The sequence below is a fragment of the Malania oleifera genome, chromosome 11 (assembly GCF_029873635.1).
Source record: "Malania oleifera isolate guangnan ecotype guangnan chromosome 11, ASM2987363v1, whole genome shotgun sequence".
Lineage (NCBI taxonomy): Eukaryota > Viridiplantae > Streptophyta > Magnoliopsida > Santalales > Ximeniaceae > Malania > Malania oleifera.
In genome coordinates, this window is record NC_080427.1 from 70,838,271 (window position 1) to 70,851,490 (window position 13,220).

At 33.1% G+C, this 13,220-nt stretch overlaps 1 protein-coding gene across 1 annotated transcript; it reads left to right on the forward strand.

Annotated features, from left to right (window-relative positions):
* The first annotated feature begins 8,483 nt into the window (after nucleotides 1-8,483).
* LOC131143508 (jasmonate-induced oxygenase 1-like) lies at nucleotides 8,484-13,220 on the forward strand. The gene is made up of 3 exons (XM_058091864.1): nucleotides 8,484-9,308; nucleotides 11,224-11,554; nucleotides 12,748-13,220. The coding sequence occupies exons 1-3, from the start codon at nucleotides 8,812-8,814 to the stop codon at nucleotides 12,997-12,999; spliced, it is 1,080 nt and encodes a 359-aa protein (XP_057947847.1). The 5' UTR covers nucleotides 8,484-8,811; the 3' UTR covers nucleotides 13,000-13,220.

Sequence of the window (13,220 nt, forward strand, 5' to 3'; positions counted from 1 at the left end):
TGGTGTGCAAAGATTTTTTAAACAAGCAGACATTTTCAAACTAGCATTGTGCATATTACATTGAAGAAAACTTTCTTAAGCTAGTTTGATTATTAGATTTGTATACTTGGAATATTGATTTGCTATTGAAGTACTTTTTTTAGATTCCAAGATATTGCTTGTGTTGAATACTCTTGAGCGTCATATTGATTATACTGTGTTGAGTATTGATTGCACAAAACTTGCATCACTGAGCTTACACTATATCCATGTTATTGATGTGTATGTGAACGTGCGTATTTAGGTACATTTCTGCTTTACATGAAAGCACCATTTCTGTACCATCTATTTAAGAGAATACTTTTGTATTTCCAAGCGTGGCCTGAAGGAGAGGTAATCCAGCCCAGTAAGGATTGTTTGTAAAGGCTGAGGTCAGCCCTGTGCTAATTGGCCTGATCTGTTTAGGTGCCACTCCACCCATTTAAGTGTGAAATTATAGTGGTAATTATTGTGCTAGTTAGCCAAGGCAGGGACGTAGGCAACTGGCTGAACCTCGATAACATTTTTGTGTGTCACTCTTACCTTATTGATTTCTGGTGCATGTGCTGTTAATTAAACTGCTTTATTTAATTTCTAGTATATTTACATTACTTGCACTAGATTAACCATGAGGTTGTGAATATATTGGTGTTAGAATATTTACCTAGGGATTAAATTTTAAAAATGCCAATTCACCCCCCTCTTGGGATCACGATAAAGTTATCATCCTCTACGATCTTGAAGCTAATGGGTTATGAGCTAACTGGCAACATGTGATTGCCAACCATACCTGAGAGAGGACCAGGGCCATATGAGGTTCTTCAGTAGCAGCCCCATATGGCATCTAATGCTAAGATTATGGTTGCCATCACTGGTCTCACTTCGTCTTTTGATGAGTTTAAGATGTCTATCTAGAGCAAGATCAAGGAGCAGACTTCCTCATCCCGGGCGAGGCATTCTGAGGTTTACACCAAGTTCACAGAGTTTTAGTCTGTTGTAAAGGCGAACTTCCTCATCCTTAGTGAGCGCCTGAGCGAGATGAATGAGGAGGATGATGGTGAGGAGCAGATGGACATGAACGACAATGAAGAAGGGCCTAATGATAGAGAGGCCTAGAGGATGCCTGAGGATCTGCAGCTCATACAGTTAATTTCATATATATTATCTTTTACATATATACACTTGGGTCTATAATAATTATATAGCTTTTTTTATGCTTTTTGCATTACATTCTCACACACCACAATCACATATTAAGGATTATTATTATTATTATTATTATTATTATTTTGGTCTATATGGTTGACTTAAGTTTTGAGGCGATGAATTGCATGCTTTAAATTTCTATGATTATTCTGTTTTCCTGATTGATGCTTCCTACATGGTGGATGTAGTTGATGAATATTGCCCACTGGTAGAAATTTTAGGTTCTTACATGCTCAAAATGAATGATATACTGGTTGCTTAAATCTTTTTAATGCATTTTTTTTATGGGAAATGTCCTATTTATAGACGGCATGCTGCCGAATTTTCATCTGACATTTCCCAAAATATTCAGGCTTTTGCTAAAATATTGATGGATGTGCATGGATAATTTAGCTTGAATTCAAATTACTTGCACTTGGCTCAAATTAACTTGAAATTTCTAAAGTTTGTGCATGTGTCTAAATTCTTTACTGATCATATAATTTAAAGCTTTGAATTTAAATGGCATATGGTTGATGTAATATTCTTAAAGATTTATATGATATAATCAGATTTGTTATAAGCAGGTTTCCATGGGAAAAACTATATATTTTAGATGAAATGCTGCTAAAATTTTCTCAAATTCACTACACACATCCTATGTTTTCATAAACCTGCACACTATGATCTGAGTTTGTGCTTCTAGAACATTTTTTTGTGCATCATGATTATTCTAAGAATGATTTGTTCTAGTTAACTACAATAATCTTACTAGACTAAAATACAATATTTTGTGGCAAACTTTATCCCCAAAACTCTTGTTGATTTTCTCTAAAGGGGGATTTCTTTTAAAGAAAAAATTGCATGAAATGATCTTAAATGATAATCTTTTGTTTTGTTGTGTATTTATAAATTGTTAAAATACTTGTGTCTTATGCTCAAGTTGTAAGAATAGATAGAATGCATAATTTGAGGGGAAACCACTTCACTTAAAAAATATGGCTTTAAGTTATTCCATACTGAACTATTTGAGTTTTTTGATGTAAATTACTGCAAATTATTTGTTGAACTCAAATAGGTCACTTAGATATAGATTTTTTTTTTTTTTGGGGGGGGGGGGGGGAATTTTTCATTTTCAAATGGCATGCTGCTGAAATTTTTTATAAAAAAAATCTTCCCAAATTATATATTGTATCTAAATGATAATTACTCATTGTTTGCCTATTTTCTCTAATTTTTTTGTCCAGACGCTTTTTACTGTTGCCAAAAGGAGGAGAAGAGGCATAAATGCTATCATCTGTGTGTGCGTATTTACCTGGACTATATTGTAGTATATATATGCTTGTGTAGAAACGCTTAAATTGTATGCAAAATTCCATATCTGATTGTATACCTGACATGTGTTTGAAAGAGGGAGACTTTCCCAATGAAAAGTCCCAGATTGGCTTTGATCTAGTTAGAAAAGTTAGGTGCACCATCCTGGTAAGGTGTTGTAAATGGTGTCGCTCCACCCGTGAAGTGAGCCTTAGTGGAATCCTCGTGCTTGGGAGGCCAAGTAGGGACGTAGGCAGTATTGGCCGAACCCCGATATCATATTCGGTGTCACTTTTACATTTCTTACATTATATTCTACTTTGTTCTTGATTTAATTTCCTTGATGAATATACTACATATCTTATTGACACGGTATTGCATTTGGTTGAGAAATACTGAAATTGTGTTGCATGTACTGAAAGTTGATTAATGTATCAAATCTGCAATTTCATATATACTTAGACTGCCCCTAGGTTGCGTAATATTTTTGCTAGACTGGTTGACCTAGGAAGAAATTTTTAAATCTCCAATTCACCCCCCTTTTGGGATTGCACCAAAGTCAACAGAACTTTTCTATCCTAGGCGCCTTTCCTACTTCCTCTGCCATTGCTCCCACTCAAGCCTAACCTCGCTCTGATACTAGTTGAAAGGGGAATAAACAAACATGTGGAAATTCCCAAAACACAAAACCTATGAGAAATAAGATAGAGAAATGCACACACACACACACGCGCCAAAGAAAAATCACATGCACACACAAGACAATATTTACGTGGTTCGGCAACTTTGCCTACATCCACAGAGTTTTAGGGATTTCACTATTATTAGGGAAGTATACAGAGTGCAAAAATTATAGTTTCTTTCACTCTCAATAAGGAATAAACAACGTGCACACATCCTAAACACCAAAGCGAACACCTTTGGATCATGCACACAAGAGCTCACAACACTCTCCACACTGCTGCACACTTCTACGCCGCTCTAAACACATAGACGAACATTAGAAATATATATCTTAGGGTTTACAATATCATAACTTTAGAAATAAGAAAGTTTTACCAAAATCTCGCACAAATGATCGTCGCAATCGACTTAGTCATACCCCTATTCCCCATGGTCACGCCCTAGTCGAGCCTCGCGAGAAATCAATAACTTGAACTTCAACATCCTCAACCTAGACGCACCAATAAGTCTTGCTAGTCGAGATGATGATCGAGACTTGCAGGATCTCGTCCTTCAAGAAATCTCAGAATCTCGACTTGATAACCCTTCAGGGTCTTCCTGGTCAAGCACTTAGGCAAGACTCTCAGTATTTCTTGCCAGACCAGGCCTATCGGCCCAAGCTTTTCGCTCCATGGATTTAACATAACTAGGCTCCACAAAGCTCAACAGAGATGACCCCAATCTACTATTTTAGGTGGAGCAGTGGTTATGCTTTCAAATTTCATAAGAGGTGAATATTCGGCAAGGTGGAGATTGTTGGGTTTGTGGCTCAAATTTTGAGTGGAACGTATGTACCAGGAAATCATCATAAAGCACAGAACAAAAGAGAAGTCTGCAGGATGAACACCAGGCGACAATTTTCTTGAAGGTTTCAAAATTGAGGGATGACCATCTACGGTTTTAGGAAGAATGTAGGGAATTCTTCTCGGCTTCAAACCGTCGATGGTTTGGCCTAAATTGTCAACAGTTTTGTTCGGTGCAAGTTACGATTTTTGAATTTGGAGATCAGTAGTTTGAGGGGATTGGAGGATTTTCCTCTGTGGATTGCTACATGAAGGATTTAGATAGGTTCTAAGGTTCATGTACGCTTAGGGTTCGTATATAATCATATTTTGTAACCCTAGTTGTAAGCTTGACATTGGTGATAGTGAAAATTCAATTGCTACTCCTGTGGACGTAGGTAAATTGCCGAACCACGTAAAATCTTGTATCTTTGATTATTACTTTTATTTATTCTCATTGTCAAGTGATTGCTTTTTCCGTATTCTTCATTATTGAGTGCTTGCATTGCTAGTTTCTAGGATTGATTCGAGTTTGTGCGAGATTTCCATTGTGCATTCGACATCAACAAATATGCATATTAAATCACAAACAATGCACTAATACAACTCTTTTAAGTAAATGGTGGATTGGATCATGTTGTGTGAAAAATGGGACAACAATTCCCAAGTTTGAACCTTATCAGGTAGAAGAATGGAAATAACTTTTGATGATATTCAGAAACTTTACAATAACAAACAACTCATGGAAGTTAATTGATGATAAAATACTTTGGTCAACATTTCCCCAGTTAAATATCTAGGAGAAAGAAATCACTTAATTTTGAGTTATAATTTTTAATTATAAAATTTAGGTTTTCATTATGTATCTTTTTTTTTTTTTTTTTCGTATTTCTTTATTTCCATTTTCATTGCAAATATGGTGATGTAATTTCATTTGGAGCTACAGGTCTCAACTTATTTTGATCCAGACTTTAAATTTTTGGTCATTTATATTAATATTATACATGTTTTACTTCACTTAATAAATTTTTTTATTATTTATTTGATATTTAGATCATGTTTATTTTTAATGTTAATCAAATATTTAAATGGTATATTGAATGCATTTTTCATTGTTCTAAAAGTAGGTGTTGTATCTTTAAGTTTGTTGGTTAGAAAAATTATACAGGAGCTACCTTTGGTTTTCAATTTTTCTTTTTTAAAAGAAAAATATTATAGTGACAAGAAAGTTTTTCCACTATAAATATTGTAGCTAAAAGCAATCCAAATTTTCCAACAACTTTTTAGTGGCCATTGTTTTTTCTAAAAACCTTTGCCAATAATTATTTTAATCCTAAATGAGTTTTGGGGATGAAATTACTTCATTGCAAAATGATTTCAAGACTAATTCTTTTTGTCCTTAATGTCATATGCCAACAATTTTTTTTTTCTCCCATGTGATTTTGGGGACGAATTTGTTTTGTTGCCAAAACAGAATATTTTAGAAGCAATTTTATGTATTGCATATATTGAAAATCTAGTTGTCAAATTCATTATAAAAATGACATGTCGTCCCTAAAAAATATTTATTTATTTTTTTGCAATGAACTTTGTTGTTTGTTTCGAAAAATTTTTTTAAGTGCCAGGTATTTAATGATGAAACGACAATAAATTATTTTCATTAAATAATTTTGTGGTGAACTAATATTATTTTAATATTTTTCACCTTTTTACATAATAATTTTCACCTTTTTACATAATAATTTTTTTGTGAATTATTTTCAACAGTTTTTGGGTATCTTTCATTATTATTGTGTTTGAAATTTGATAAACGATTGACTTAATTATTTAAGAAAAAATTGAGTGATGAGAAAAAAAAATTTTATGTTTTATCGTATGAAACAAAAAATTGATTAGAAGTCTTCATTTTTTTTTTTTAGTAATCATTAGCTATAAAATATTGTTGCTAAAAGCACTCCATATTTTCCAGCATCAAGCTAGTAGCCATTTTATTTTAACAAAAAACTATTTGCCAAAACATATTTTTCAACCCTAGTGACTTTTAGGGATGACATTATTTCCTCATTAAATGAGACTAAATTTTTGTCTTTAGCCTCATATGCCAACAATTTATTTTTATCTTATGTGATTTTAGTGGAGGAATTTGTTTTGTTGCTAAAACATAATTTTTTATCGATGAATTTCACCTACCACATAAATGGGAAAAAGTCAATCGTAAAATTCTTTAGCAATTAAAATTTTTCATTTTGTAACAAAATTGGATATTTGTCGAGAAGAACTTTTAAGGTAAACTTTATAGTGACGAAAGCAACGATACTAAAAGTAATTAGCTTAATAATATTATCTTCTTTCTTGCCTCTATAGCGTTTAAATTAGTGCATTTGAAATGTTCGTAAGATCGAGTTTATCTCTTAAATGAATTTGTAGTCTTTCTTTATAATACTTGTACGTTTTTTCTTGTAGTACTCATTAGATGGGTTCACCTATGAGTATGGAATTGAGACTGTTCCCTAGAAAACTTTATAAAGTATATATTAAAATTCAGATAAATACGATGCACTCATAAGGCCTATTTGGCACCTATCCGGAAAATCGAAACAACGTAAATAATATACTTTTAGTGTTACTTTGACCAGTTTGATTTAAAATTTTAATATTTACCAAGTTCTTTTAAGTTATATCATATTACATCCAATTCAAGTAAAAAAAAAAATTTGTTTCATTACATAACACATTACATGTCATGAATACTCAACATCAATTTATTTTTTTCCCTTTTTCTTCTATTTAAATTTTAAATTAATCACAAAAAATATAAAAGTTTTAGTTTTCATTATTTTTAAATTTTATTTTTTTTTATTTCATTATTTTTAGTTTTCTAAATAATTATAAAGTTTTAACTTAATTTTAAAATTTTCAAGATTAAAATTATAAAGGTAGAAAATGAATAGTTTTTTTAAAATGTGCAAAATCATTTTTTATTTTTAAATTTTAAATTAATCACAAAAAATATAATTTTTTTTCCAATTTTTTAAATTCTATACTAGATAATATTTGAAATCATGGATTTTGAGGTTAAAATTTTGATTTTTGTGGGTTTATATGAAATTTTTTATATAATCTGCATAAAATTAAGTTTAGATTTTTTATTGTTGTTCATTTATTTCATACAAATGTTGTAAAAATGAAAAATTAGCTAAGTTTTTTTAGGTTTTGTTTTTTTTTTGTTTTTGAAAACATGAAAATTATTTTTCACAACTAAAGAGACCCTCAACTTTCCAAAAAGTAATCCATGCTATGATGGTAAAAATAAATTTTTTAAAAAATTTTGTTCTAGTCCTTGATATTACTTTTTTTTTTTTAATTATTATTATTAATGTCTAAAAATAAAATGATAGTCTAGATTTTATTTTTCATTGTGTGCTAACTAAGGGCGGGTAGTACACATTTGATATACATGTGTGAATACCAGCTTAAACTAAAAGTTCCGGTCATTAGATTGTAAGCTCATCCATGCATGTGAGCATCCACTACCCATTCAATTTTTCAAGATGGGACAAATTTGCAAGCAAAATTCTTAATTTCTATACAACACATCAATACTTGATACCTAGTAGCATTCCTTGTATCCCTAGATCTTCTCATTGCGTTTGGAGTATATACTTCAAGTCTTGAATTTGGATTTGGATAAAATTGAATAAAATTTTGTATTATATCTAGTCCAAATCCATATGAATTCAAATTTAAGACATCTCCCAAACATATATAGGATATATATTTTCCACTTTTGAAGCATTGTTCTTCCCAGTTCTAGCTAGTGATGCACTTGTAACTAACGCAATTAATATACAGCTCCACTGCACTGGATACACAATAGCCGAATTCGCTCGTGATCATGTACAAAGACTATTTGTGTTAAGATATTATCTCTTCCAATTGCAAAATTAACTTCAAAAACAGTAGCGATTCAAACTAATTCAATAGCTTTCACCATTTCACTAAGGGAAACGTTGAAAAGTTCAGTTGGGAGATTGCATTTAGTATCTTTCTATCATGTGAATCCGTGATGATTATGGACTCGTGATGTTTAGTATTATTACTTTTTTATGTAGTAACTTTTTGTATCAATTATTTTTAACAAATTATCATTCATTATTATTGTGTGTGAAATTTGATAGATGGTTGACTTAATTATTAATTTTTTTAAAAATAAAAAATGTGTGTGATGCTAAATACAAAAACATATAATGACAAAAAATTGTAGTGGAAAAACAAAATACTTTTTCTTACAATTCTACTCTTTTTTTTTTTTTTTTACAAGAGCTAGCCAAGCAAATGCCACAGCCTGTTCCCTCCTACTCCAAACTAGCCAGTACTTTTTCTTTTTCTTTTCTTTTTTTTTTTTGGTTAAAGTCTTCATCATATGGTTCTGTAACACGGTAGCCACAACACGTTTCCACTAGGTCCTCCCAACTTAAACAAACAATTGAAAGAAAAACATAAACAAGAGCAAAACCCAGAGAGAGAGAGAGAGGGAGCAAATCATATCCATCACGGCGCCGGAATTCCCTCATGCAAGCGCCTATATAAATGGCTCAGTCCCTCTCCCAGGTTCTCACTCACCCCTCCAAGCCCACCACTTCCATCATTTCTCTCTCTCTCTCCACAAACCACCATAACTTTTCACGTTCTATTATTTCACTTCAGCAACCAGATTAGACCCACAACCCCATAGCAATCACCATAATCCATCCTCTCTCTCTCTCTCAAAACGCGCAACACGTGCACCATGAGCTGTCTACAGGAATGGCCCGAGCCCATCGTCCGGGTCCAGTCCCTATCCGACAGCGGCATCCGCGAAATCCCCCAGCGCTACGTGAAGCGCCCCGCCGACCGCCCCGAGCGGGCCTCAGCCGATGACGCCGACATTCCGGTGATCAACCTCGGCGAGGTGTTCGACGCCGGCGCAGACCCCCGCGATCGGCGGCGGACGCTGGAGAGCATCGGCAGCGCGTGCCGCGAGTGGGGTTTCTTCCAGGTGGTCAACCACGGTGTGAGCCCCGAGCTGATGCAGCGGACGCTGCAGGCTTGGCGGGAGTTCTTCGCGCTGTCGGAGGAGGAGAAGCAGGCGTACGCCAACTCTCCGAAAACGTACGAGGGGTACGGCAGCCGGCTGGGAGTGGAGAAGGGGGCGATTCTGGACTGGAGCGATTACTTCTTTCTCCACTATCTTCCGCACTCGCTCAGGGACACCGCCAAGTGGCCTGCGCTTCCTTCCTCATGCAGGTAATTGAACGAACTCCTTCACACACATGCTCCGGTCGATGTTGGCATTGCAACTTTTTTTTTTTGGACTTTTCACATAAGCAGTGTTGTTGTTGTTGGTAGTGGTTTATTGTGCTTTCTGTCTGGTACGTAAAGTTCTTCAATCAATCCCCTCTGCTAAAAGTTCTTTCAGCATTTCGAGAATGGCAAGCATCCGAAGTGAGTGATTTGTTTATTACTTTTTGAGAAGTCTGACCAGAAGGTTGCTGGGAACTAATCTAATTAATACTGGGAAAGATGGGTTTGCGTCTTTCCACTTTTAAGTAAAAAGTTTTAACATAAATTTGCCTTTATTTATTTGATGATTTGTGTGAATCTGAAAAAAAAAAAAAACAGGGTGTCCCTAAAGTTGTCTAAAAAGTTATTGACGTGACAGTTTCAAAGGAAAAATTAAAGCTTTCCATTCTTGAATTCTGAAATGATACGAGTTAAAAGAGTAATTATTTATATTAAAAATTTTAAAATAAATAATTTTATAAATATCATATCCTCTAACTTTGATCTCATTTCAAATCTCACATATTAAGTGATATAGGATAATTTATATGATATGGAAAAGAGTGTTGCATTAAATTTAAAATGCATGTTTGTAAAGTTTTTGAAAAATTTAACAATACTTATGGTCAACTTTGTGTGAAGTCTAATAACGAAAAAACTTTTAGTTTATTAATGGATCAACTATTAGGAGGCTACAGACTTAATAATTATAAAATAAAGTGTGCTATATTTCTATGGATAATTATATTAATATAACTTGTTAATATACGAAGATAGGCTTAGAAAAGAACAAGAGCAGCCTTTACTTACATAATATTCATAGTAGATTCAAAGTGCATATCTGTAAGTTTTTGAGAAAATTAAGGATCAAAGTTGAAACCTAAGAAGAAAAATTTTTAGTTTATTAATGGATTAACTCTTAAGAACCTAAAAATTTAATAATTATAAAATAAAGTGTGCTATATTTTTATGGATAATTATATTAATATTATTTGTTATTATAAGAAGATGGGCTTATAAAAGAACAACTCCTCTGCACAATATTTGAAATTTTGATAATTTATGAAATATTACATTAGCATTGAGATCCATATAAGTAAAATAATATAAGTTCTATGCAAATTTATTAAGTCTAAACATTAATATAACCTAACTTTTATGAAAAACTATTCTTGAAGAATTATTGTAAATTTGACTTACTAATTTACTCTTTACTTGATGTTTTACTTTAATCATAAATGCAAAAAAAAAAAACAAAAGAATAGACGGCTTTTTCTGAATATTATAATAAAGGGATAGAGTAAAAGTGAAACGTGTCCTACTTTTTCTTTCCCTTTATAAATAATAAAGATAAAGAAGAAATTAATGTTCTAAAGTTACTTCAAACTAGTTTAGTTTTCACTGGTTACTAACTTTTAATAATTTTTAAAAAAAAATAGAAATAATTGCTTCCTAATTTAACTGTGACTGATATGAACAAGAAGATGTTGTTTTTAAGAAAATAAATTTTTTATTAATTAATAAAATTATGCATTTCATGTCCTATCATCCATTTTTTTTTTTTCAAAAAAAATTGAATGCTGACCTATCAATGTCAACACGCACATGCATTTCCTTTTTGTACTTTTATTTTTAGCAAAATAACATGCACTTTCAGTTGCTCTCTCTCTCTCTATTGTGCTGCATATCAGGAAACCTTTTGCACCAGATGAAAAATAAAGGCATACACTGCACCAGTGATACATATTAATTTCGTATTCACATGATCGCACCATCATAAGTTTGGTTGGAATTCTTTTCAAGCCATAGCAGTTGGACACTGAGCAATATTTGCTAAATATTATATTTTGCTAATCAAATGGAATTGAATTCAAAATAGGGAAGGGGTGGCGGAGTTCGGAGAAGAAGTGGTGAAACTGTGTGGGAGATTGATGAAGGTGTTATCGGTGAATTTGGGGCTGGGGCCGGAGGAGCTGCAGAGGGCTTTCGGAGGAGAAGAGGTGGGGGCTTGCCTAAGGGTGAATTTCTACCCCAAGTGCCCGCAACCAGACCTGGCGCTGGGACTCTCCTCCCACTCTGATCCCGGCGGCATGACCCTTCTCCTCCCTGACCATGATGTCTCCGGCCTCCAAGTTCGCAAGGCCGACCGCTGGGTTACTGTCAAGCCTGTCCCCCATGCTTTTATCGTCAACATTGGTGATCAAATCCAGGTCCTACTCTCTCTCTCTCTCTCACTCTCTAAATGAAATGACGAATTTACCCCTCATTTTCCACGCTTTTTTAGTTGCAAAGTAAAAAAATTGAGGGATAAAGTTGGAACGAAAATATTAAAACTAAATGTGGATTCTTAAACTGTAAAAAAATAATAAAATATATTTTAAAATTGTACTTTTAGTAAAAAAGAAGTGAGATTATCCGAAAGACTATGCAAAATTAAAAGTGTTTGTGCTCGAACAAAAATGACATAGATTAACAACAATGGAAATGTCTTTATCTTAATTATATCTTGGTTATAATAAAATTTACCTTTATGTAATTATTAATTTTAAAATATCGTTATTTTCTTTTTTGTCAATTAGTATATCTATATACAGTAGTCACTCTACTCTAATTTTTTTTTCACTTTGATCACCAAATATTTCCTTCAAATTCTAATACTATATATTTATAATTGAACTTTTGGTAAAAGATGGCGTCTTATAGCATGCACTAACATAACAGTCCGTCATTCAAATTCTAATGTTATTCATAATTAAAATTTAGTAAAATATGATGACTTGTGGTGTTAGTTTGACATTGTACGTAATTTAATAAGAACATTTATATTAGAGTTGGTCCTCTTCAAATTTCAAGAAAGACAAAACAAGAATTGAGATTTTTTTAAAGTTATTTTCCCATAGGGCAAAGGTCAAGACATATGGGCTTTAAACAGACCACAATGTCCCATGTTCCCCTTATACAACCCAAATATTATACAAGGAATCTCTATCTCCACATATTCATTTGTCTGTATTCTACATTTATTAACATTAAATATATAAAGAGAAGATATATTTCCAGTAAGTTTATAGTTTAGGAAATAGGCATACGAACACGCGAAGGGGGAGGCCCCCTGTATAACTTTTTTTGGAGAAACTATATAGGAGACCTCCCCCTTCACATGTCGATTTGTCTATATTTTAAATGCTAAACGTGTCCATAAGCATACGGACATATGGAAGGGGAGGTCCCATGTGTAGTTACAGTAGAAATTCAACATTAAGATTATTAAATGAAAGACTTACTTATTTTCAAGTCCATTGGAGTTGCTTAGGTAAAATTTAATAACTTGGGTTAGAACGTGGAGTTTTTTTTTATAGAGGAATTGTACGAGTGAATTAACATTAATAATCAAATGAAGCAGATACTGAGCAACGCAAATTACAAGAGCGTGGAACACCGGGTGATAGTGAACTCGAAGAAAGAGCGTGTCTCCCTTGCATTATTCTACAATCCCAAGAGCAATTTGTTGATTCAACCTTTGAAAGAGTTGGTGACGCCTACTTGCCCCGCGCTCTATTCTCCAATGACGTACGACCAATATCGACTCTACATGAGGACCAAGGGTCCGACCGGAAAATCTCAAGTTGAATCTCTCAAATGTCCCTCTACATGATCTCTCCAATCTCATAAAATGAGTAGTACCCAATGTCTAAAGAGCCTATTTAAGGTTAAATCTTGACAAAATACAAGAATAAGCCTCATCAATTACTCTTGTATATAATCGGATACTACTCATTCATATGTGCATGTATAATACAAATATTGGCAAGCTAAAGATGTCAATTACTATTAAGTAAATAAAAATCCCTTCCTTCTATGTGATTTACAATTAAA

Coding starts and splice junctions, on each gene's coding strand:
- LOC131143508 (XM_058091864.1), top strand. CDS start 8,812: ATGAGCTGTCTACAGGAATGGCCCGAGCCCATCGTCCGGGTCCAGTCC. Junction 9,309..11,223: donor GCGCTTCCTTCCTCATGCAG/GTAATTGAACGA, acceptor AATTCAAAATAG/GGAAGGGGTGGCGGAGTTCG. Junction 11,555..12,747: donor ACATTGGTGATCAAATCCAG/GTCCTACTCTCT, acceptor CAAATGAAGCAG/ATACTGAGCAACGCAAATTA.